This window comes from Delphinapterus leucas, chromosome 5 (assembly GCF_059928025.1).
Source record: "Delphinapterus leucas isolate spDelLeu-1000000601 "Yukka" chromosome 5, BTC_Dleu_Yukka2, whole genome shotgun sequence".
Classification (NCBI taxonomy): domain Eukaryota; kingdom Metazoa; phylum Chordata; class Mammalia; order Artiodactyla; family Monodontidae; genus Delphinapterus; species Delphinapterus leucas.
Genome location: NC_143133.1, coordinates 118592334 through 118619207, shown reverse-complemented (window position 1 = coordinate 118619207; position 26874 = coordinate 118592334). Strand labels below are relative to the sequence as shown.

Here is a 26874-nt window from a genome sequence, read left to right as displayed (position 1 = left end):
ACACAAAAATTTTTTTTTCTCATTTTACAGAGATGTCACTGTATGCCAATAATTTTAGATGAGTTCGTTGTCTCACGGCAGAGCTGGGATTCAGAGCTACATCTTTGGCCCTGGCATCTTGCAGGAGTAAGCAGGATTTGTCAGAGTGAGGAAACCGAAGCAGGAAGATGGGCAAGTTGTTTGTCTGTTAATGCAGACTGGAAAGGATAAGAACTGAATGGATTAACATAGTAGATGGGGATTGACATAGGGGATGGGACATGTACAGTCCTCACTGCGTTCTGAAAGCTGCTTTTAATTGCAGGCAAGTATGAACTACTAATCCGAATGGTTGGACATTTAAACATGAAGCTGATCATATGACTATTATCGGTTTTAAGACGGCAGACTAGACTCACAGACGTAGAAAACAAACTTATGGTTACTAAAGGGGGAAGGGGGGGAGGGATAAATTAGGAGTTTGGGATTAACAGATACACACTACTATATATATATAATAGATAAGCAACAAGGACCTACTGTATAGCACAGGGAACTCTAACCAATATTTTATAATAATTTATAATAATTATTTTATATTTTCTAATAACCTATAAGGGAAAAGAATCTGAAAAAGAATACATATGTATATGTATAACTGAATCACTTTGCTGTACACCTAAAACTAACACAACATTGTAAATCAAATATACTTCAATTAAAAAAAAAGATGGCAGAATAAACCTATTTTTTTTCTTTTTCTTTCATTTTGCCAGAGAGCTATTACTGCTTCCTTAATTCACAGGAATTTTAAAAATCAAATCACACTCTAACTACTAGGTTATAATTCCAGAGGCCTTGATGGTCATCTGTTTTCTAAGAATCAAATGGTTAACTCAGAGGTTCTTCATGGCTGTTTCTTTCCACTGATTGTGTTTTGAAGGTGCTTGCAACCCAGTTTTATTGCACTGGCTTTTAAAGTTCTCGTTAACATTTATTTTATTCTAATACAGTCATCCTCCCTTCAGCAGTGAACTCCCAGTCCCACATACTGTACACAGTGCTAGTGTAATAGCTTGAAAGTGCTTCAGAGATTTTACACAAAAGTCTTTTGAAATTGTGCTCAAACTGAAGAATATATCTTTCTTCTTCCTATCAGTTTATCTTCTTCTCTCAGGAGAATTTTTTTCTTTTATGAAAAGGTTCCCAAAATGAAATGCTTCTATCCCCTCCCCGAGAGATTGTGATCTGCCCTAAAGGCAGAGTGAAAGAAGCACAGAACCTCAAATATAGCAATGCACTGATGTCTATTGCTTTTTAAGTTCCTGCCTTGTTAAATCAGAACCACAGACAAAGAAGCAACGCACATCTTATTCAAGAAATCTCTATTGGTTTCAAGCAAAACTGCATTGCCTAGCATTGTGATGGATGGAAAAAGGCTAGACCTGTTTTCATGGAGTTAAAATCTCAATTTTCTCTTTCTCTTTCTGTTTTTTTTTTTTTCCTGTTTTGAGGGTTTTTTTTTAATTTTTAAAAAACTTGTAAGTATAGTACATGCTACTTAGTAATCAGTCTCTGTCAAGAAAATTATTCATTTGGGCACTGCTTTCACTAGGTGTAACAGAAAAAAAGTTTAATGCCATAAAACAACAAAAACATAAGTGTTCATAAATTATATACTTTTGGTAAATAACAGGATCACAGTGGGACATGCAAAACAACCTACTGAGTTCTTGCATTTCTTGTAGGTACCAAGGGGAATTTTGCGGACAAGATGGAGAAGCCTTATCCAACCAAAGGGAACTACTTCTTATTGATTTTACACAAGAGGCTTCAAGATTGAGATTTTGTTTGGAGATGAAAAAAAAAAGTCTTTGCTGCTTAAAAATAAAAAAGTTGCAAAGACACTGGCCTTTCCTTAATTTTTTCCTCTTTCTAATCAAACGTTAATGATTCTTCCATGTCCAGATCATATTTTATCTGAAATAAGACCTTCTCTGACCATTCTAGAAAAATCACCCCTTGTTGAATGTACTTAGTGTTTGACTCTCTTGGTTTTACTTAATGACACCGTCTTACATTTTCATGAAATCATCCGGATGTCTTGCTCTGTCAACTAGTTGATAAGCACTTGATATGCAGAGAACATGTTTTACTTGATTTTGCATGCTTCTTGCCACAGAGAACCAAGGGCAGGTTCTTTTCTAGGAACTAGGCAATAAGAAAAGGGGGACAACTATCCCTCACATGCTGCCATCCGTGGTTGTGGCAGAAACTCTTTGTGCCTACTGACAACCATGCCCCAAGGCCACAGGGGAGGGTCCCCCAGAGTCAAAATGGCAACGAAACAGACTGTGCAGCTAGAGCAAACTCCAGCCAGCAGGGGTCACTCTCTGAGCCATGGGGACAGGGGTTGGACAGTCAGAAACTGTATCTGTAGGACAGCGCAGATTCCTCTGGGGAGAGGGAGAGATTGGGAAGTGTGACATGTGGTTTGCCCTTTGGAGCAGGATCCCTGACAGATCCAGAAGGTACGGGCCTCAGTATCCAGGCCTCAGCAGGAGGTGGGAAAGTGCGAAGCAGGAGATCAGGGTACAGGCAAAGGGAGAGACCCACTTCCCAAGGGGAAAGTGGAATGCAGGCTTGAAACGAAGGTAACAACCTATTCATAAGGATGGAGGACAGCAAGCAGGTGCCTGGGAAGGCATCCTGGACACCAGCCTAGGACAGGAAGCTGCCTCTCACAACTCGCAGAGGCATGGGAAAGGCTCCCAATTCCAGGAGTTTTCAGACTGGCGCAGAGATAAGGCTGCCTTTTCCTGCCTCTCCTGGCCTGTATTTGGCCTCACATGTATTATTTGATTGGTTTCTTTCTGTTTCATTTCTCTTAATCTCAGAAAGCCACACTCAGAAATGCTGCATATATACTATCCAGACCAATGCCAAGGAGGGTTAATGACTGTTTCACACTTTCTCATTCATTCTGCCACACCTCTAACACCTCACATCATTTCCTTTCATAAAGAGATTACCTTTATGAAAGAAAACAATGTGGCCCCCACTCCCCCTCTCTTCTCTAGTCAGTAAATAATGCCCTCTCCTTTCCTGGTCTCTTTTGGGCCACAGGTACAGCGTTGCAGAAAGAAAGTACAGGATGCTGGACCAGATGATGTTGGTTTGATGCCAGTTCATCACTACCTAACTGAGTGACCTTGGGCAAGGCAGTTACCATAGAGACTCACTCTGGGAGGCAAATGATATTTATTTTAAAGTTTAATTCAATTTTTAAAAAATAAATGAATACATACCTATCACAAGGTCTGACTCGTGGTAGGTGCTCAACAGATGAAATCTGAATTTGAATTTCAAGCTATAGCTTCTTTCTGCTTATTTTTCACAATCCTTTACATGTGCAGTCACACTATTCTTATTTAAATCCCCATCCTTCTTAAGAAGCATGATTTTGGATTTCTCTCAATTATTCTTTCTTTTAAAGCCTATATCTATCATAGCAGTAGCTGTCAACCCTACTTTACATTAGAATCTCCTAGAGAACAATTAAAAAATAACAGTGCCTGGGCTCCCACCTCTGACCAACTGAATCTGGAACCTTGAAGATAATCACAAAATCTGCATCAAACAATAAATGAAAAAGTAAGGGAAAAAGAATGACTAGAAATGCTTAATTAAAACCAGACCAAAAGAGAACTTAGTTATTACACATACTATACAAAACTCCAAGAGGGATTTGAAAACACTCACCTTTGTTATTGTATACATCTAAGTAATTTGGTGCTGAAAAAATTGTAATGAGAGAAGGGAAGCCTGTTGTTTGGCTTTTCCTGTACATGCGGTACCTAAAAACAATAAATACAAGTCAAAACAAGGCTAAGTATGGAAAAAAGATGATATCAAAATAGACATTTAGAAATAGAAAATTAAAGCTAAGTTTTACTATTCAAAGAGAATTCGATTATGGAGGCACTAAAAATTTTCTCTCTGAAGTCTGTTATACACAGACATCAATTCATTTTGAGGGTGACAATGGAGACGCACAGTCATATGTACAATTTCAAAATAGGTCTTTTCTAAGTTTAGCAGACCTGGGAGAGAGTGGATTTCAGTGAAAAATCAGAATTCATTTCCATGTTGAATAGAGAGGACAAAGGCTGCTTTTTGTACACAGATACCTGTACCTACCATGTTTTTCAGAAGTTTGCCAATATTTTTAACATAAATAGATTAAATAAGCAGTGCGATATACAAAACTTTACCACTAATAACCAGGCTGATTATTCTATTTGTAACAATATTTTGTCATGGTTATTTAAATCCATTTTGCCTAGACCAAGTGATTTGCTTTTCAAAGAATGTCTGGTTAAATCTATGGGTTTTACGAGCTGAAATTGTTTCTATTTTAGAATTTTATTTATTACCAATCTCTTCTGGTGTCTATAGGTCAAGGATTATTGTCTCAGCAGGGAAATATTTAATCAATCAGTAATGAAACCTCTGCAAGATGTTTGGAAATAAATTAACAATCCAGTTACTTTTCTTTCACTGAGACAAAAATAGGACTCTAGTCCTCAAATCAAAAAATGCAGGAGATTTGGTTCTTTTCCATCAAGGTGAAAACGTATCTCACGACTTCTATGTGACAGATTTCAGGAATATTAGTTTAGAAAAATTCCTAAAGCGCAAAACAAAATTTTGTCATTCTTTGGTTCTTCTGCGTCAGTTATTTCTGGCAGACTAATCATGCCTAATTTAGCTGGGTTCTAAACAGGCCTCAAATAGTACCTTTAGATAGATTAAATAACGACTTTAAAGTTTATAATTTTACAAATATCTTGATACTACTTTTCCCAAGAGAAAATACCCCCTTAAAAATCTTCTGAAATGTCCTAGAAGTATTTATTCTGCTTATGGAACTGAGCTTTGTTGGGGGAAAAAATCAGAATGGAAAAGATAGTGACACTCTTAATGCTGGTACCTTGACTTTGTAAACTCTGGCTGATTATGCCTACTTGACAGCAAATAAAAACAAAGAATCTGGATGACATAATCTCAACTTTCCCCAATGAATCAGTCAACTGCTCATTTTAAACAAATATACTTGTTGATTTTAATCGACACACTTAGCCTGTTTTCAAGTAAGCAGATGGATTTCAGGTCTATCATGGGATTAAGATAAATCTGCTTAACATGTTCAGTTGGGTCAGTCAGCCAAAAAGCAGTGGTGACACCACTGCCCTGAAAAGGGAAAAAAATTATCTGAGGACCTGATTGGCTGGGTATGTCAATAGGTTACTGCGAACATTGGCTACAAGAGCACTGAGCACACAATATTGGATCAGTTCATACTTGCTGACTGATTGCTTGAAAAAAGCTAATTTTGAAAACAACAGGATCTGCCTTGATTCAGAATCATCACAGGTATGGGCTTACTTCAGAATGTGGGCATCTGAATTCCCAATTTCAGTACACAGATTATACAAATAAATGTTCCTCCTTTTCAGAAAACTTAGAATATGAAGGAATGAGCTTAAGCTTTTGAAGGCAAAACAATGCCTTTCAGTGGAGCTCACTGGGAAGGGTACTGGACTTCAAATCCTAGAATTAATTATGCTTATTTCTCCCTATGCCTATCTCCCAAATGTAGATTGAATGTACCATCAAAGTGCATAACTGATATTTTTTAGATTTCTAAATCCTTAGAATCAGTTTATATTTTTAACATTTACCAGATATTACAAAATCATGTTATGCATTTGTTAGTTAGAATATAGGATTTTCCCCATCATCTGAACGTGTCTTGTTTTTGCCCTTTAAAACTTGGGATCAGGAATGATATTCTTTCAACAAGAGTACAACATGCAATACCTGTTAAATACGTATGTGTAATTCTCATCCACATTGCCAGCCAAGACTGAAAAGTAGCGGGCAATTTACTCACTCATGGGACAACGGTAAGAGCAGGAATTGAAAGAAATAAAAGGAGGTGGCCTCACAGTGCTTAAGACAGCCAGGTGAAAATTCTACCTCTTCAAGCTAAAAATGAAAGGACTTTAAAGGGGACTTTACAGCACATCTGCAACTACTTATTCCCCAGGACCCTGCCATATCTGTATCACCAGAATGCAATTTTTAGGTCTAATTCCTTCAGGGAGAGAGCTTGGCAAAGGGAACCTCCACTGCCGAGCATATGAGGGACTGACAAAGGGCAATGCATGGTTTTCATAAACCCACAAAACGGCTCACCCTGCGTCTTGCGCTTCATGGGCTCGGAGTATAGATAACAAGTTATTGTGCTGTAAGAATTCACATACAGCCGGGTAACTGCCAGAGACAAAAAGAAAAGAGAAAAGTATCTGTTATGAAATCATCAAGAGTAGCACATTTATCTACAACATCCAGATTTATGTGATTGGATCAATTATAATCAAACATACATCATTCATGAAACAAGCCTCTTGGTTCTAAGGACAGGTTTTCCACTGTGGCAGAAAAAGTACCTATAGCTATACTTTTTTTTTTTTTTTGAAGTATAGTTGACTTACAATGTTGTGTTAATTTATGCTGTCCATCAAAGTGATTCAGTTATACATACATATGTACATTATTTTTTTCATTATAATTTATCACAGTATATTGAATATAGTTTCCTGTGCTATACAGTAAGACCTTGTTGTTTATCCATTCCATTATAATAGTTTGCATCTGCCTATAGCTGTATTTTTATTTATTTATTTATTTAGGCCGCACCGCGTGGCTTGAGGAATCTTAGTTCCCTGACCAGGGTTCGAACTCAGGCCCTCTGCAGTGGAAGTGCTGAGTCCTAACCACTGGACCACCAGGAATTTCCCTATAGCTGTACTTTTAAAGGGCTGGAGGTGTGTGAATTGGAAAAAGAATGCTGTCATTATATAACGACACTAGAAAAGTATCCAACTCATAGAGAAAATCAATATTATTAAGTCTACATCTAAATACAAAGTGAACGGAAGCATAAATACAACATGAGAGTGGAATTTAAAGTATAAATCCCAATTTTCAATATAGCATTATTTGTATTTGGGTGCCTGCTTGAGAGCTTGACAGAAAGGACTGAGCTAGGGAGTGGGAGAGAGTAAGTCTTCTGAAAAGTCAAACTGTCAACTTCTTTATGGGTACATCAACTGATTATATCATTCAAAATCTAAACAGAATTATGAAATCCACAAGATTTAAAAATGTGTACTTTAAATGCGACCAACAGAATTTTATCTTAAGACATTGTTTCCTGTGACTTAATAAAAATATCAAATATACAATCAATATGATTTTGTCTGTTAAGAAAGTCTCAAAACCAAAGATGAAAACTTCATTAAAAATGAAATTCAAATTACAAACTAAACTTGAAAGACCTTTTGCAATCCCTTTATCTCTGCTCCAAGAATTTTTAATGAGAAAAATGTATATCATAAAAATGAATAAATTTTAGATAGTTCAAATCAAGAGACAGCAAACCAATGCTTGTTTAAATATAAACAAACTACAGATATTCACTAGAACCTAAACTACATATACTATAGGAAACAATTCACAATTATAAAAATAGCTCTTTGGGGAAATAATAATATATGTCACTCAAATAATTAAAAAAAAGAGAAGATGAAAATCATTTCTATGCTACAGATTTTGTAAGAATTCTCTGATTAAGAGGAAAAAAATATCATTAAGATGGCATATCACTGTAGAGATACTGATTATAAAAAGGATTCAGTTCTTTGGCAAAAGTGGGATCTGAAATCAAAAATAGTCTTTGTGCATGTGCAACATGTGCACACATATTTGTGTGCATGTGTGCGTGTGTGTGTGTGCATGTGTGTGTGTGTGCGCGTGCACATGTGTCTTCTAGAATATTCTAGCAATTTGCTAGGGAGAGAGAAAGAGGAGACATCCATGCCGCCTTCCCTTCCTAGTGTTCCCAGGTCATCCCAATAAATAAACCACCTAACTGATGAACACTAGCATGATCCACAAATTGGAGGAGATGGTCCACCCAGAGTGTCTACATGGAAACGTGTCCACATGGTACCTAGATCAAGAGTTGGCCAACAGGTGCCGTCAAAGACTTCTGTTCTACTTTGGGAAAAGGTGAGTATATCACTTTTCCAGATCAGTGTGTCAACAAAAGAGACCTTAATTTCAGAGACACTGGTTGGTCTTCAAAAATAGCGCATTTGCTTGGTACATATTAGCTATAAGATGCCCAGCCAAAGGGTGACAGAGTAGTGGAGGCACTCAATAAATGTTCCTTCCCTATCTCTTTAAGCAGTGTACTTACATTTCTTGTGCCCTCAAAATGCTTCTTTAGAAAGACACTACTGCCTTGTTGTACCACTGTAAGACAGAGGTTGTTTGTCTATGTTTGTCACTTTTTCCCTTGTGCAAATGGCTTGGTTGCTCTTTTTTATCTATTTTTTCCTTTTAGAAGAAGTTACCTAGTCTTATGAAAACATAATTTTAATATATTTTCTTCATGCTAAATTTCATACCCTTATGTGTTTAAGCTAAGTTTTCCCCCATGGAAATATACATCTTATATTTAATGGAAATCTGAAGAAGATAAAATTAACCTAGCTAGGTTAATTTGCTAGGTTAATAGCTTTAAGTGAGGAACACTTGATTACTTGGAGCGAATTCATTTTGAAGAAGATTTTTAGAAATGTAAAAGCATGCATACTCAAATACTTGAACCTTCTAAGAATTACAAACATTTTTCTAAATAATAATTTCTTGAACAATATTAGGAAAAAACCCTCTACAACATTTTTATGCTTTTTAATGGAAATGATGATAAACCACAAAGTGTTCAGCTGAAAAGCATTAAAAAAGATACATGTAGAATGGTAGGAAAAGCAGAGTTCAGAACACCTTAACACCATAGGGAGAGTTGGAAAACCATTAATTCACCAACAATTTATTAAACACTAATTGGTGATTTTCTTTCCATTTGTTATGAGACACAGGGAGGGGTGATATGATAAATGCAAGGCATGGTTTCTGTCCTGAAGATATAATCTACGTAGCAAGGTAAAACATATTTTTTTAATTGAAAAAACTACATTAAATATAAAATAGTAAAGTTTTGTAGAGAAATTATAAAGCAAAGAAGAAAGCATGTGGGTCTGAGGAAATCTTTTTGAAAAATATCTATCTTGTAGTAGTTTTTTTCTTCCTTTCTCTTTTCATTAATAAGGTGACACTTCTGAGCCCACCAAGAAAAAAGAGCCTTTCCTCCTCCAGGATGACCAGCTCAAGCCTGGGCCATGGCCTTCTGAGCAGAGGGCGGGCTGAATCTCAGCCCCACTCATCCCCCTCCACAGGGCTACCCTTGTCAGGCACAATCTAACTGTATGAGTGATTCTGCTGGAACAGTTTTTTTTAAGCCCTATGTCCTGAACATGTCTTCTAACGACACTTGCTTCAAGGATTGGTGAAGGCCAGTGATGCTTTCAGCTTTGTGATATTCATTTACCAGCATGCGTTGCTGTATTTGGGAAAGAAGCTATTGTAGTCTTTGAAAATGTTGGGTTTTTTTCTATTGGAATATGATTATTCCTTAAGCACTAGAAAATGCATCTTCTCTGAGTAGAAAGGGAGGTGGAAATTTCCATGGAATAGTAAGGATCCTTAGATTTGGGTTCTTATTCCACTTCTTTGAGCCTGAATTACCCCATTTGCAAAAATGCAGACAGTATTATTTATTTCATAGAATTGAGATGAAGATTAAATGAAGTAGCAATATATGTAGATGTCCTAGCCCAGTGCCTGGCCCATGGCAGTAGACATTCAGCCACTCCTATGTGTCTCCTCACTACCACAGTGTGGAGGTAAGAATGCGCCACAGAACGTGAGTCAGCAACCCCAGATTCCAGCAGTAGCTGTTCCATTTATTAGTTGTGACTTGTGTTAGACCTTAGAGGCAATAACTTATGGGGATTAGCAGACAGGCAAGGGGTTAAATTCCGCCGAAGGAAGGAGAGGAATAGGGAGGAGACTGAGCATGAACAAAGGTAAAGAAAGTAGAAAAGACAAAAATGTGAGAAATGATAGAAAAAGTGGCTGGGCATTAGAGCGAACAGCTATTATTAGACTCATTCTATTGCTTCTCTTATTATTTTTGTTTCTTGCTATATTAAACTCTATTTTAGACCTTGAAATAAATCTTGTAGATTTCAGATGCTTTAACCATGATAATAGCCAGCAGGCATTATTAAAATGCCTTTTTATGCTTCTATGCCTTTGCATATACATTCCCTGAGTTTGTTTGTTCCTCTGCAAAGGCCCACTCTTCTGCGAAGCCTTAGCTAAATTATCATTTGTGAACCCTTCCCTTCAAACCTACCTCACCCTGAGGTGCATAAAATTGCTACATCCACCATGTTCCCATAACATATGAATCTAATACATTGCTTGTCACACTGTAGTGTAATTTATGTTTATACATCTGCTCTCCAGTAATAGCGAATGCCTTAAGAGACAGACACGGTTTTATTTGCCTTCATATTCTAAATGCTCAGCAGCAATTTGTCAGCTTACTGAAGCTCACACACAACTGTTGGAGGAGCCTCAACAGGGGCAGTTAGGCAGGTGCGAGATGCAAAGGGTTTCCTTCCCTCACTGGCTCCAGCGAAGCAGAGGCAGGCAGCCTGCAATCCCTTGCCAGTGGACCAAGAGAAAGCCTCCAGCCGCCTCCTTGGTGCCTCACCCACTCCCAGCCTGGTAGTATGGAGGACTCGCCCCCCTTGCCCAGCTCCTCCTTTGCTTCTTGGGGCCTAGCAATGGGTTCTTAGCCCTGGGGTGTCCTGGCACTGCCCGGATGCTGTCAGGCCTATCTTTTCCTAGGACTTGCTGTGTTTTTTTCTTTGCCCCAGGTTCTCCGAACTAATTTCATTTTGCCCACTAGGGATCAAGTCTGGAAGGGCTCCAACCCTTCCTGCCAGAACTTCACCAGAGCTCAAGTCCTCAGCTGCCAGCTGCCTCAAGAGCAGTGAGCAATTTTTATTTAAGGCAAATTTTTTACTGAAGTATAACATCTTTACAGAAAGTTGTACCAATCAGACGATTACAAGTGGACACCCTTGTAACTAACACTACGATCAAGACAACAAACATCACCTGAACTCCTCATATGTCCTTTGAGTCACCACCACCTCCTCACTAAGGGTAACCACCATCCTGGCTTTTAACCTTATAGACTTGGTTTCTCTAATGTTGTACTCTTATTTCAATGAAATCACCCAGTACGCACTCTTTAGTATCTGGTTTCTTCCACTCATCATTATACTTGTGACATGCATCCATGTTGTTCTGTGCAGTTTTTCTCATTCTCATTTGCTGTATATAGCTGCATAAATATACTACAGTTTATTATTCATTCTACTAAACAGACATTTGGGTTGTTTCCATTTCTTGGCTATTATGAATACTGCTGCTATGAACAATCTTGTATATGTCTTTTGGCACACATGTGTACACATTTCTAGTGGATATAAAAATAGGAGTAGAATAGCTTAGTTATATGAAGGTTCAGCTTTAGTGTATACCAAAGCAGCTACCTGTAATTTGGGATTGGGGGTAAAGTGAGACCATTTGGGTAGTCATCTTTCTAGAATTCCCAGAGTTTTTATCTTCCTCATATTTTTCACCACTTCCCTGCCTTCAAGAGCTTCCCCCACTGATTCTGGTTGGATATGTTCTACTCATCCTTTAACACTCAGGTCTAATAACATTTCCACCATGAGTAGTCCCTTAAACCCCATTCATCCTTGTGTGTGTGTGTGTGTGTGAGAGATAACCTCCACATTTATCACAGAACTACTCATCTTGCAATTTATCAGTTTCTATTTATTGGTCTCTGCCACTTGACTGTCATTCACTCAAAGGCGGGGACTTTACCTATAAAACCTTATGGAAGGCATATATAGTAGGTGCTCAGCTAATATTTGTTAAATAATTGAATGAATGAATGAATTCTCAAAAGGTTACCCATGAATGGAACAGTGTGAATTGAGGGGAAGGGATAGGAAGGTGCTGTGAAATCAGGTGTGATTTCGACAGGCTAAAATTGAAGGTCTTGAACTCAGAGTGGGAGGGAGGGAAGGCAGGATGGTCTAGATGCTGGTTATATTTTAAAGAAAGGGTCAATAAGACGTGATGACTGGTTGGTGGTGATTTCAGCACAAGAAGAAAAAGCAAAGGTATTTGCTAGTCTGTGTGACTGGGAAAATGAACTGTTAATAGAAACAGAAAAACCAGAAGAAATCTCCAGTGGGAATTAAGCAAGTGGGAAGGTAAATAATAAACCTTTTCAGGCAAGGTGAGTTCAGGATAAGGTGACAATGGAACATTTAAGATAAAAATTCCAGCAGAAAACTAGGCATAGAGAATTCGAGCTCAGGAGAGAGAAAGAGACAAAGGGACCAGACATAGATCTGGTAATCTAACCACAGAGTTCAAAGTTTACAGTGAAGCTAAGGGAATAGATGAGGTTCCTGGGAACAGTGTGAAGAAAAATGTCAAGAGCAGGAGGAAGACAAAGAAAGAGGCAGGAGAAGAGTCAGGGATCTGCCTGATAAGTCAGAGGAGAATCAGGATATGCGGAAAAAGGAACCAGAGCATTTCAAGGTGGAAGGGGTGGACAAGAGTGTCAACTGTAGAAGAGAAGTTGGGTAGCTTGTGAACAGAAGAAAGGCTGTTGATCTGTGATTAAGAGACCAGTAGTGATTTGAGTGAGCTGCCATTTGTAGCTTCAAAAACACGTTTTAAGTGACCGTCAAGATATTCTTCAAATCTCAGCATATAGAGGAACTTTAAAACGGCTGGTTTAACTCACTTCTTCTGAAGCAAGCTATACCTAGAACACAAAGCTTACAGGATGCCCCCGAGGTAAACAACCCAAAGCACCAAACCTGGCTGACAGTTTCATTTGGTCTCCATGAAAATGAAATTTTACCTCTGATTTGTCACGATCCTCACGAACCTTTATACTCTAGTGCGTGGCTGCTTCAACCATCTTAGTTGCTTGAACATTATAGGCACTGAGTATGCAAACTCTGGTCTAAGGTTCTAAAGATGATGGTAGCACTGGGGCAAAAGCAGAGTTCTTATGGATTCCTTCCTCTCTGCCACATGGACTGTCTTCTATAACTCATGAGCAGCATTGGCAAATTCTTACAGATGCATCTATCTGTATAACTTCTTTTTTTTTTTTTTTTTGCGGTACGCGCGCCTCTCACTGCTGTGGCCTCTCCCGTTGCGGAGCACAGGCTCCGGACGCGCAGGCTCAGCGGCCATGGCTCACGGGCCCAGCCGCTCCACGGCATGTGGGATCTTCCCGGACCGGGACACGAACCCGTGTCCCCTGCATCGGCAGGCGGACTCTCAACCACTGCGCCACCAGGGAAGCCCGTATAACTTCATTTTATTTAAACCATGGCCCAGGTAATACATTAGGTCATGGATAGGGTGGCATAGCAAATTAAATATACAAACTACAGACACGTGAAATAAAACTGGGAGTTGTGGATCAAACTAACTGCCAATAACTCAAACAGGTAATTGTCACCAAGTTCTTTTACCAATTTTATTGTTCCTTTGCGCCCCCTAGATCAGCTTTATAAACCATGACCACAGAGGTGGCTTGACACCTTCAAGATGACACTAAAGACAAAAGAATCAAAAAGCTCTAGGAGAATGTGTGAGTCATTTTTCTCTTCAGATAAAACAATCCACACTGCTCTGTCATTTCTCAGAGCACATAGGCCGTAGATTTTGACAGTCAGCGTTTCTCATGGCTAGCGATCATTATCTCTTAAGAACCTCTAATGAGAGGAGTTAATAATTTTGGTGAGAACGAAAGTGTGAAAACATGCATAATCCTCCCATTATCTAGTTGATGGACTTCATGTCTGATGTAAACACATCTGTGTCTATATTCACAAAACAAAAAAATATCGTAACTTTACATAAGTTATACGGTATATAACTTATATATATATATAAGTTATATACCGTATAACTTATGTAAAGTTACGGTATTTTTTTGTTTTGTGAATATATAATATATGGCATATATATATATATACCTTATATATATGGTATATATAAGGACTTTATTTAGAATATATTTGAACAGCTGACTCAGAATACTAATAGAGGAATGTTATACTATGAATTAAAAAAGATTAATGCAATATGGCTTAATATCGAAATCAAGAGGTTTATATTTTATTTGATATTGTATTACTGAAGCACAACTCAGTGGTATCAAATAAGTAATTTAAACATTCCTGGTATAATTAGGGATTTGACACCAGATTTGAAAAGTTGAACACTTGGGTTTGATATATTTCAACAATACAACTTTTCACTAAAAGTTGGAATGTCTTTAATAAAAGACTACTCTCCAATTAACTAATTACTGAAAAGAAACCTTAGGCTTTTCAGAAATACTATACCATGACTCTTAATTTTAGCCAAAATTTCCAAAACATAGAAATGAATTGTAAACTTTCTGATAAATAAGCTTGGGACAAACCTCTTTCTTAATATTTAAAACAAAAACCATTCTTTGAATGATGCTTTATAGTGTACAAGACTTTGTGTTCGCAAGCTTCAATTTCTCAATCACATTAACAGATAAAGAAAAGGAAACTTTTTCCCCTATAAGGGAAACAATGTATGGAACAAAATTTTCCACCAAAATGTTCCAGAATAAACTCTGATCACTGTTATGCAGAAGGATGATATCTGCTTACTCTAGAGATGAAAGATAGGTGGTTGGATGCATTTTACAGAGTTCTTCCAGCCTGGTCATTAGCTTGGCTGCCAGGGCAGGAATTGAGTGTAAACTTCAGTGAACATCAAGTATGATTTTTCAGTTTTTTTTAAAAAAAGACTATGTATTCTAGAACTTAAATTCTCAACTTCTCCATAATCTCTTTTGCACTTTCATTCTGGCCACTTTCACATCAAACTATATGTCTGATAAGGGAACCTAGTGCAACTGGGGGTAATAAAATGCAGTAGGCTAAAATTGAGGTAACTAAGACGTCAGGAAAATCATGAGGATATGCAAAAACCCAAATGCGGTGTTGATTTCTTCCTGAAGTGCTCTGAAATGTTATTGGGGGTGGTAATGTTTCCAAATCCCCATACATTTGCAAATAGAAACATTACTATAAAATTTTTGTCAACATGGCTTGTCAAAGTGCTAAGAATAAATTTACTACTGCACCTATATACTGGGTTGCTGCTAATTTTAATTTATTCAGGAAGTCCAATGAACTTAAGAAAATTTAAGAATAACTTGAAAATAATTTAATTGATCAATTTGACATTGCTTCTCTCATTTAAGTTATGAAAACTGGTAAAAATAATTTTAAGTGATGACATAATTGAATGAAGAAAAAAGAAAATCAAGGCTGGCACTGGATTTTTTCCCTACAGTTCCTGAAACAGAACGAATCTTCTACTAAACCCTACTACCTTCTTCAGCTGCTTTGTCATGCTGAAGCCACTTGCCGCTTTTATGCCTTTTCTATTCTTCATAGATATTATATCTATATGTCTATATAGATACATTCACTTATTTCTCTATCTACTTACTTATTTATATTTTTATTCTCCAAGGGCTAAGAACCCATTTGAACCAGGCTATCAAAGTGAACCTTTCATTTGTACTTGCTTCCTAGAAACGTTATACGCACATAATAACTAAATCAAATACATGGACTGATGAATAACAACAGTTAACGAATGTCACGTGCTCCAAGAGGCAAGCTGGAGCTCTCCGTCCTCACCTGTAGAAGTATGAACACCCCCTGACTGTGTTGTGAGTGAAATGTTCCTGAGTCTTCTCATTTCCAAAATCCTCCAGGGGGTCTGACCACAGGATATCACACATAGGTCCATAAGCGGGTGGTTCTTTGAATCGGTCTAACTAAGAAAAATAGAAGACAGAGAACAAAATACTAATCTTTGGAAAGTTGGAATTCAGAAATAGAAGAAACCAGCATTTTGCAGTACCCACGTTTGCTCCCCAGCCACAGCGCAGCGTGAACTGCCCCCTACCTCTCTCCTGACCTGTGCTCCTTCCTCCCCACTCTTCTACTCTTCACCTTTCTCGAACTTTCCTTCCTTCTTCCTCCTGACACTCATTTATTATCTGCTTTCAGCTCACCCTTTGCTTCCCTCTTGCCTCTTTAATTCCCACTCTTTACTCTGTTTCTTCTTTCTCCTGGTTTCCTCTCCGTCTTTCTCTCCTTTTTATTTTATCCAGCCTAGTGTTTTAGTTATTACCAATTGATGTGACTCTAACTGTGTTTCATTTCTTGAGGAGAAGCTTTTGTTTTTTTACCTTTGGGGAAATTTCTGTTACTGCCTCCATTAAACTCTGATTTAGAAATCAGGATGGGGAACGATTTACGGTGTTTATATTCAACAATATAATTTTGAGAACAGACGGCTTTCATTTTAAGAGTAGTTACTTGCTATATGACATTTTGGATATTCACTCATTAGGGGATACCTAAGTTTCTAATTAAAGTCCAAGATGATTGGAGTCATTTTACTGGGTACAAACCATCTTAACAATAAGTAGTAAAATGAACTCCAATTTAGCTGGTCATTCTTCAGCTCACAGTTCTAAGCTTTATAGTTTTGTTTTGTTTTGTTTTTTTAAGCTTTATAGTTTTACCTTAAGTCCTCATATGAAATCCATTTTCCAATTTTCCAGCTATAAATGTTTAGCAAAGTCATATTTCAATTTAACATGGTACATTTAGAAGCTATGAGCAATACAATAACTGGAAATGACACTTCACCAACAATTTTATAACACTGTCACCTTCTTATAGTTTATCCTGATTTGACTACAATTAAAGGATCTTGGGTGAAGTTAGCAGATATTATGGAGTCTCTTGAAAAAAAGCATAAAACAGCTTTGAAAACCCATTAAGAACCAATATTCTCCATTTTCAATACTTTAATATTTAAAAAAACCCCATAGGGACAGGTGAATATATAAGGCTGACAGCCTATCAAATTCTCTCTTTTTCTGAGACATAAAAGGCGATGTAAATAATGGTTTTGCTACACATCATTGTTTACTAATATCTAAAAAGAACGCAGCAATATTTCACTTTTTCAACACCCAATGAAAAACTTCAATAAGACAAGACCCTCTATATTTCAACCATTATACTATACGTAAAATATTTATTGCAAACTTAGACTTAAGATAATTTAAATAATTTATGCTTTTGGAACAATTCATACAAGAAAAATAATGCTTGTCCATAAAAATACAGAATTTCTTTCTGAGAAGCAAGAACTGATTATTCGGGATAGAACAGTAGAGGAGGGGAGACTTCCTGATTAATGTGAATTCCCAGCTAGAGCTTTGGTAAGGCAACCAGAATACAGAATTTATTCTGGAAAAGTTATAAAATGCATTCTGAAATTAATACCATCTACTGTGAAAATAAACAACTCTGAAGTTAATTAAAGTAAGTGTGGTGGAAACTCTAACTGGCATATGGTAAACGCAAACATAAAGATCACTTTATGGCTCAGTCCAAAGTGTAATGACAAATACAAAAATTGAACATAATATCTGAAACATGCCAGAAACAAAGTCCTAGGGATAGCAGAGCATATTTTAAAAATCTACATAATTGATGATAACAAGTTTAGTTACTGATTTCAGGAGTCCATCAGACTCTAGAAGAATAAAGTGGTTACATTCATGCAGAAAGTGAACCACTCTATACTTGAACTCCATGACTACACTTCAGTGTCCCATCTCTATAGAACTTGAAATATAGAGCAAATATCAATCCTCTGTGTGCTACAGAACACCAGAAGCAGACGTGTAATGGTGTCTTATAAAAAAGGACACAAACACACAGAGCAGGAAACAAAGGTTTATTTAATGTATTTTTGTTTAATTTTAAAAATAAAAACCATGAATCTCCTTTCTAACAGGAAAGTAAATACAATATTATTTTTACATTTGAAGACTTGGACCTTAATGATAGAGTATTCAGATAGAATTTGACTGTTTTGCTTACTTAAATATAGTTTTTCTTTAAAAACCAGTGAAATTTTAAAAGAATATTGAGCATAATCCAAGAAATAAAAGACTGTCTCTTCCACTACATAAAACTATCCTATACTACATTTTCTCATGAAAGAGACATTCCCACATTCAATCTAACTCATCTTTTTGCTGGCCAAAACAACAGTAAGATCTAATGTTAAATTAAGTAGAAAAATACCTCTTTAAAAAAATCAACTGCTTTTCACCTTGCCACTCAGTACAATCAATAAAATAGCATCATAGCCTTTGTTAGGTTGTTACTTTAAAATTTTAAGCCGTGAAAATTGTTAGATTTAAAAAAAATGCCAATATGGACACATTTTAAAGGTCAAGTTGTGATATTTTCCCAAGAGGAAAACAACATCTTTTAACTGTAATATACCACGAATATACAACGCATTGTTTGAAACAAGCGAAGGGGAAATGAAAAGGCATATGTATATATATATATACATATATATATGTATATATATATTTTAGTGATATTTAGTATTTCTAATGACACATCACATGGTAAAATGAAACTTGAGGTTTTTGAGATGAAAACTCTTCCAAGTATAAATATATGTTTCTTTCTAGATAAAAAAAAAAAAAGAGATTCATGACCAGTTTAAATCATTTTCATTCAGAAGTATCAAGTTAGTGATAAAGGCAGGGAAATTAATGCCTTGCATTTATTACTGAAAGACACCAAATGGTAGACTTGGAAAATAACAGAACTTACTTTTCTGATATCATCTAAGGTGTTAATCTCTGGAGACAAACCGCCGTGTACACATAGGAACTGTTGGTTCATCAGGGCAGCCAGGGGCAGGCAGTCAAAGGCATCCATGCAGGCATCATATACGCGTTCTGAATACTTTATTTTACCTTTAATATATGATTAAAAACCAACGACTTACTCTTATGATTTCACAGGTAGCGTTTGGTTCATAAAAATAGGGTTTTTAAAAAAAATTTCTTGCCGGAATCATATTAGCATATAACTACACATGCAAAGTTCCAAATGTGATTAAAGAAGACTTTTTAAAGTTATATATTAATCTTTATATCTACTATTTTTTATTTTTGTTGTCCTTCCATATTTGACAGTTTTTAGTTACTTTTTGTGTAACAGAGGTGAGAACTTTTGTATACATATATCCCTGCTAGTTACCTGCAGATGTGTATTAAAAAAAAAACAAAAACAAAAACACAGCAACTAGGAGACCAACAGAAGAGGACACAAAACTGGCTGATCCTCCTGAATGTTCTCGTAGAAAAGCAGATTGCAAGAAAGTTTCCAAAGTTGTTTCTAAATCACTGCACATTACTTTTCCTTTACTGACTTATATCTAATGTTTTGAGAGAAGTCTCTATGCTCCATTGAAATAGGACTAAATGACAAAGAGAAATTTAAACTTCCAAGGACAATGAGGAAAATTAAGAGAAGAGGAAAATGAAATTTATATGAAGTACTCCTCACTCTTAGTATTTATTTCTAAAGGAAGAAGTCGTCTTTAATTTTGTAAAATCCACTCAAGGCTGGTAAATCTACTGGGTCCAGAAAGAGAGGCTCAATGTGGAATCTGCCCTCCATTTGTTTTTACTGAGCGATTTGAGATTAAAGAGTAGGATTATCCTGAACAGCAGTATTCTGGCTATTAAAAAAAAAAAATTCATCACTTGTTGCTTAGGCTAAATCACATCAAATATTAATTTGAATTTTTATATCACTTTATAAAAAATTATAATTTAAAAAGAAATTCTAAATTCTCTTAATCGACCATGCTCAGAAAGTAAAATGGAATGACATAATATAGTATCAGTTTTTGAATTTTTGACTTTTAAGCAAGGGATCATATTGTAATATGCTCTTTGTATGGATCAAAATCACTATTTAGCACATACGATGTTAAACGAAGAAGCCTGAAGTATACTTACATTCTTGTTTAAATGTGAAATACTCTGTTAGATGTCTACATTCATGATTTCCACGAAGTAAAAACAGTGTTTTGGGGTAAAGAATTTTCAAAGCCCACAAATACAGCACACACTGAGAAAAAAAAAAAAGAATAATATAAAAATAAATATTTTCCATTATACTTAACACATACCTTGGCTGACATATCAGGAAGACATGAACCAAATGCACCACTGTGACCAAAAGTCCCCAAAAGGCTAAGTCTTTTTTATGGAAGATATTGAAAATCAAACAGAAAACATTACTTTGGTACAGAGCCAAGGTTCATCTATACTAAAGTATAAACATTGCACTGGAGATCTAGACACCACACGAAAACAATGGACTGCATAGAGTTTATTGGGAAAAGCCCGAATGAAAATATACTAAAAATGAAAATATACTTGTGTCAAAGTATGAGAAGAAATGTGATAGACAATTAATAAATAAAATAAAGTCACTTCTCTTTATAAAGGTAATTATTTTGTACAAATTAGGTAAAAGAAATGGGAGAATTAGAGAGGCACCACAAAATTTAGAAGCAAACATTGACAAGCTCAGGCTGACTTGGATTGTAACTATGTTCTTTTTTTTTTTAAATTAATTTATTTATTTTATATATTTTTATTTTTGGCTGCTTTGGGTCTTCAATGCTGCGTGGGCTTTCTCTAGTTGCGACAAGTGGGGGCTACTCTTCGTTGTGGTGCACGTGCTTCTCATTGCGGTGGCTTCTCTTGTTGCGGAGCACGGGCTCTAGGTGCGTGGGCTCAGTAGTTGTGACACACGGGCTTAGTTGCTCCGCGGCATGTGGGATCTTTCCGGACCATGGCTCGAACCCGTATCCCCTGCATTAGCAGGCGGATTCTTAACCACTGCGCCAGCAGGAAAGTCCCTGTATCTATTTTCCATTATGCTCTCTCCTTCACTACTCTTCTCTCCCATTATCTTGTCTCTCATTTCAGTGCCTTTGGTATTTAAAGCCTTGAGCTTTTTGTTTTATACATAATTGTAAATAAACTGAAGGCCAGGGAATCTCACTACATATGCTGCTGATAGCTAGGGGAAACATTTCATATACCTTAAAACTCTCAAATTAATTACTTGGGTATTACAGTTTGCATAAAAATGAGGGCCAAGTATAAATTCACCAGGCTTGGAATCAACCGACACCGAAACAGTCTTCCTGGAGTGTGAATTAAGATAACTGGGATACTCAAGTATTAACATCAATTTCATTATCCTCAAATAGCATTCATTAAAAATCCACAGGGAAGAGAAGAGCACACTGAAAACAAGTATGCTTTTTTATCCTCATGAACTTTATTCTGAAAGTTAAGATGTTAGAGAACCAGAAAAATATTGAGACAAAAGTCTGATTCTGGTTACTGAAATCTAAAACCCAAACTGAAACAATATTTACATTTTAATAATGAGTTTTCCAACATATAGTAGGTATGCCGGATAATCTCCACAGGGAAAAGCTACTGGCAACTCATTTGTGGTGCTACCTGTGAACAATAATCATCTCTGTCAGCTCATGTGATAATTTAGTAAATGAGTGGAAATAAATGTTTGAATATATAGTCCAAGTTTTGAAGAAAATACTAATTATCAGAAAAAATATGTATTACTGAGTTGTTCAAGCAAGATACTGCCCCTCACTGTAATTATGATTGAACAAACAAAAAATAATTAGCTGATATCAAATTTTACATATATATGTTACGTTAGTTAATTTTATAATTACCATTTTCTGCTTATAGTTATTACCTAAAGTTAATGGGAAAGATGATAGTACTATTTCTGAGAAGTTGACCAACTGGCCTGTATTGAAGGATTATGATCTGTTGATACGTGTACGTGGCTCAATGAGTCTCTGATTGCTATGTATCAGGTTTAGAGGTGCACTTACAATGTTCTAGTAAAAGGAGTGTGTATTATCCAGCTTGTCTCACATTTCAGAGATGATATTTATACACTGTTATTAATGTCAATGAGAGAACTATTCTCAATTTAAAATTTATAAGATTTTAGCATATGTATGTTTTGTTTATATATTATAAATAATTTAAAATCATAAATTTAAAATATAAATTAAATTATAAATTATATAAAAACATTTTTCCAAATAGGTTGTTAACATTGGATGTTTGATTTGGAATAGGAATGGGATGGGTATGAGAAGTCTTTTAAAAATTATATTGTATTTAATGTGTTGTATTTAATGCATACATTGGGGGAGAGAATATGTATTTTGGCTACTCTGTAGTTACTTTTTTTAAAGGTTTTCTTTGTTTCTTGTTTTCACTAATGTATAACTTATATCCAGTGAAATGTATCTATCTTAAAGGTACTGGTCAATGAATTTTTGCATATGTATATTCCCATGAAACCGCTGCCCAGATTCAGTTACATTTCAGCACCCAGATGGCTCCCTTGTGCCCCCTCCCAAATCAATGTCCTTTGGAAAATGTTACCACAATTCTGAACTCTTTAGATTAGTTCTGCCTGTAACAATTTATTTTAAAGCAAAGCTATAATCTCTCCAACAAAAATCTAAAATGCAATTTTTTAACCCCACTCAAATACTACTAGAGGAATCACATTCTAGGGCCCATATTTTCTTTTTATGCCATCTGTTAAAGATCCTGTCTTGACATTAGCACATGGCTTTATCACCTCTAGTCTTGGTTACTATAGCTCTTTCATAACTGAAACCTCAAAGGTTCTGTGGTATCCTTATCATACCTATTTACCTTTTAAATGATTCAGTACACATTTCATGTCCCTTATTATGTAATGGATGTAAAGCACCCTGCATGTAGCAGGAGTTTAGGAAACATGAGCCTCTTTCCTGTAAATGAGAAGGAAGGCAGTCAGAAAGGAGGGGGAAGTAGAGAGAGATTGGGGGAGAGAGAGAAAGAGAGAAAGAGAGAGAGAGAGAGAGAGATGACAGAGAAAAAGGAAGGGAGGGAGGAGGAAAGAAAAGTAAAAAGACAAGACTAGAGAAAAGAAAACTCAATTTCCAAATTCTTGGCTCGAGTACCCTAAAAATAAGAATCCGCTTTCCACATTTTATTTCCCTCTCCCCTGTGGCAAGAATAAAATATCTTCCCAAACACTGAATAAAACCACAAATGCAGCCAATATGGAAGAAGTGGCATGGTAAATGACAGGGCAAGGGTGGACTGGAGAGTGGAGCCCCGTGAGCTTCACCCTCAACATCTGGTGGGAGAGCACTGCCAAGCACAACACTGTCCTGCTGGTAACTATTTTGCCATCTAAAGTTCTAACATTCTGGAGAGCTAAAGATCTTGAACAAAATTATAACCTGATATTCTTTTAAAAAAGAAAAGTCTCGTGTAAAAAAGTTATCCCGTTTAATGAACAATGAAAGAAAAATTAGTTAAATAATTGGTTATTTTTGTCCATGGGGTATCAGATGGCTAATGTGAATAAAATTTTCCCTGGATTAACTGGTTAAAGTAGAAATAGCGAGGCAAGTCCCATTGGCTTTTTTGCAGGGTGAGATGTAAGTTAATTGCACTAATCACTGGACCTCGACTATCTTTCCAGTCATACTCTAAATAATTAAACAGATATTTACAATCTAAAATTAGTTTGGTTTAGTCAATAAGAAAGATCGAGCATCCTGTATCTTTTTCTTAATTTTTTATGGCAGACATAGTTTTCTCTTATTTAGCTTCCCCAATGAAGCAGCACTAAGGATATAATTTTCTTCATTAGTTTAATTGGCTCATTGATAATAGCAGTGCAGTTCTTTACTTGGTAATTTATGCCTCTTAATGATGTGTATTCTTAAAAACCTGTACAGGGGAGTAAAGAAGGATGTAAAAGAGGAAGCAAGAAGTAAAAAACACATATATACAGCTTCAGATATATATCAAGCAGCTCCCTAAAATAACTATACATGCTGCGAAACATTCTAATCAAAAGTGCTGTCTCTCAGTCACAGGACAGTAAAGTGAGGGATATGCATTGGCTGGGAAAAGATCCAAACTCCTGAAAAAATGTCAAATGCTCCTCCTTTAAGACATCATTTGCCTGGTCTGACAAGCACACAGAGAAGCAGCGGTGGGAGCTAACAATGCACTATAAGGACGACTGGCTGCAGGGAGACAGCCAGACAATTTCTTCCTCCTGTCTGTGGCATCACTCTGTCACCTAACATTGCTTGCTGTACCCTTTGCTTGTTATTCTCATACAGAAGCATGGAACATTGCCTGACGTGCTGTGGTTCGTTCTAGTCTATGAGCTTACAGCTAATAAACACAACTACTCTTCCTGCTTAAAGGTGTTTGAGGCCTGGGCTGAGATCTAGTCGTTGGTGCAGGGGCACAGCTCTCTAAGCTCAAGGCAATGTCTTGCAGGGCAGAATGGCTAGAAAGGGAGCCCGAGGAAGTGAATAGAAGAAACAGTTGTGTGTGCCTTTGTTTGCAATTCTGAGTTTTTCCCTGCATTCTCAGAGAAACAGACACGAAACCATCAGTATATATGTACACATAGCCTTGATCAAAGAGATTAGGTAGCATATTGCCATCATGAGAAAGAGGATGGTATTTGGTGTGAGGCAAATCATTATCCCAGGCAAAATTATCTCTCTCATCACTATTCAGAAGGTTGTTTGTTTCATTTGGGCTAACTGTGGGGAACGATTTCTAATCTTGGCGAAAGAAGATGGGGGGAAAGGCGGGGAGGGAGTGTATAAAATGAACTCCACGTACTGCCCAGAGCACACTACCCAGTGCCTGTAAATACTACCCAGCTGAGACTATATGAAATCTGAATCTACTCTTCAAAGCTGATTTCATAAAAATTAAACTTAACTGCTTCTCTTTGCCCAGAGAATAGCCAAAGGAGGAGACCTGCAGTGGAACTCTCAATTATTGAGATGAATCAGGAAGCCTGTTAGGATAGTACACGCTGGAAAACTGAGCTCTCATTTTAGAATCTATCTTAAACCAACAGGATACTCAAAGAGAATATTTTATATTTAATGCTTTGCCCTTCAGATTATGTTATATACAAAGTTATTATATATATTATATTACACATTATGTAATGTGTAATATAATATATATATTATATACAAAGAGTGTGTATCAGTGCCTGCATCACTGATGTGTGCATTTTTTGTGGTTCGTTTAGTGAGTATATATGGCCAAGGCATGGGATGTAGTGGAAAGAGCACAGACTTTTCATCCCAGCACTGCCATTTACTATGTGTGTGACTCTCTCTGAGCCTTGGTTTCTGCATGCTGAAAAGAAAGACATTTACATGTTCCTTGAAGAGCTGTGAGGAATAAATGAGATCATTTATACTAGGCAAACAATACCATTTCCAGCTTGCAAACAATGTCAGCTTCCTTAATCCACAATACGAAGCCTCACAGTATCTCCAGTAAGTATATTTTAAATAAATATTAGTTCTATTTTAAATAGGCTGATATTACTGAGCCATTCTCAAACCCCTCAAAGGTCACGGTCTAATCAAAATGGATCATTTTTACTTCTGAGGCCATCACACTTTTGTCATTTCTTTGTGTATGTGGTTAAGTCCCCGGGGCTATACTCCCAGACTTCTAGAGTCGAATTAAAGAGCTGTTTTTGAAGATGGGGATTCTGATATATGCATCTCAGAACTTTTAAATGTCCTATGATACATACACTCGATATTTCACCAACATTTGGTTTCAGACTTTGATTCTTTGCTTGAATTGCAGAAGGTACATATTACATAAACTACCACAACTTTCATAGTTCAAAAATCTAGATTAATTGTAGACTAAAATAAAAATCTACTGAGGAACCAGTGATTACTGCTTCGCAACTTCTTTAAGGAACCAGTTCTAAAAAGCTCTAATTAGAGAGAGTTTGGGAAGTTTCAAAAGGTTTGAGACCAGAGATTCAGAAGCCTGAACTCTTCTCGTAAAGAAATCAAAGGTAAATAGACTGGTAAGATTAAGAAAATATAATCATTCCCAACAGGAGAGTCTTTGCCATTCTTTGCTTAGAAGGTGGGCTTCAAGAAAAGTAGAACACCAATTTCATTTATCCTCAGAACCTTCCATAGGAGCATATAAATATTAAATGAATAAGATAAATTTAAGTTTCTAAAATCATTTTTAAAAATATTTCCTTAGTTTCCACATGACCCTAATTTAAAGGAAGTAGCAGAAACTCTTTATCTCCCATTACTGTTTTCTGTTTATAGCAGTCTTTCTCAAATCTGGCTACACACGGAAATCATATACCGCAAGGTAAACCAATTCTGGCCCACGGGAAGTAACAGTGCCACTTATGGGAAACATCCTTAAATGAGAGGACATACCCTTTTCTTCCTTCTTTTCCTTCTAGCTGCATGTAATGTGGGAATATGAGGGATGAAGCTGGTGTAGCAGTCTTGGGTCATGAGGTTGACTTTGTAACGAGGCCACGCACATCAGATCAATAAGGCAGAGGCCCTGGGCCCTGGCACCAGGCGGGGTCACACCAGCCATGGTCCGCCCATCTATCAGCTTTTACTAGAGAGAGAAAGAAACTTCTATCCTGTTCAAACCACCATTATGTTTGTGTTTCTTTTTTCCCTTTACTCTTGGCAGATACTAGCCCTAATGTGATACAAAGGTCTTACAAAATTTGTACTCAGTCACACTTCTCTGCCATGTTGGTCAAGTTAACCCATGAATGAGGTTTATGAGGTTTGCTCATTTCTTCCTCTGTACTTTTCTCACTTCAGTTTCCCTCCTAGTTAAATCTTACTTGTGTTTTGTTTCTAACC

The 26874-nt window shown here is 36.7% G+C and overlaps 1 protein-coding gene across 3 annotated transcripts in view; it reads right to left on the bottom strand.

Annotated features, from left to right (window-relative positions):
• Nucleotides 1–26874, bottom strand: part of PPP3CA (protein phosphatase 3 catalytic subunit alpha) — a 298715-nt gene that overhangs the window by 49781 nt on the left and 222060 nt on the right. For all 3 annotated transcript variants that reach the window (XM_022582432.2, XM_089912447.1, XM_089912446.1), the window contains 5 exons: nucleotides 20054–20165; nucleotides 18855–19000; nucleotides 15831–15970; nucleotides 6241–6318; nucleotides 3742–3836 (listed from right to left, as the gene is read on the bottom strand). In XM_022582432.2, the coding sequence (XP_022438140.1) occupies nucleotides 3742–3836; nucleotides 6241–6318; nucleotides 15831–15970; nucleotides 18855–19000; nucleotides 20054–20165 (571 nt within the window). The remainder of the gene's footprint in view (nucleotides 1–3741; nucleotides 3837–6240; nucleotides 6319–15830; nucleotides 15971–18854; nucleotides 19001–20053; nucleotides 20166–26874) is intronic.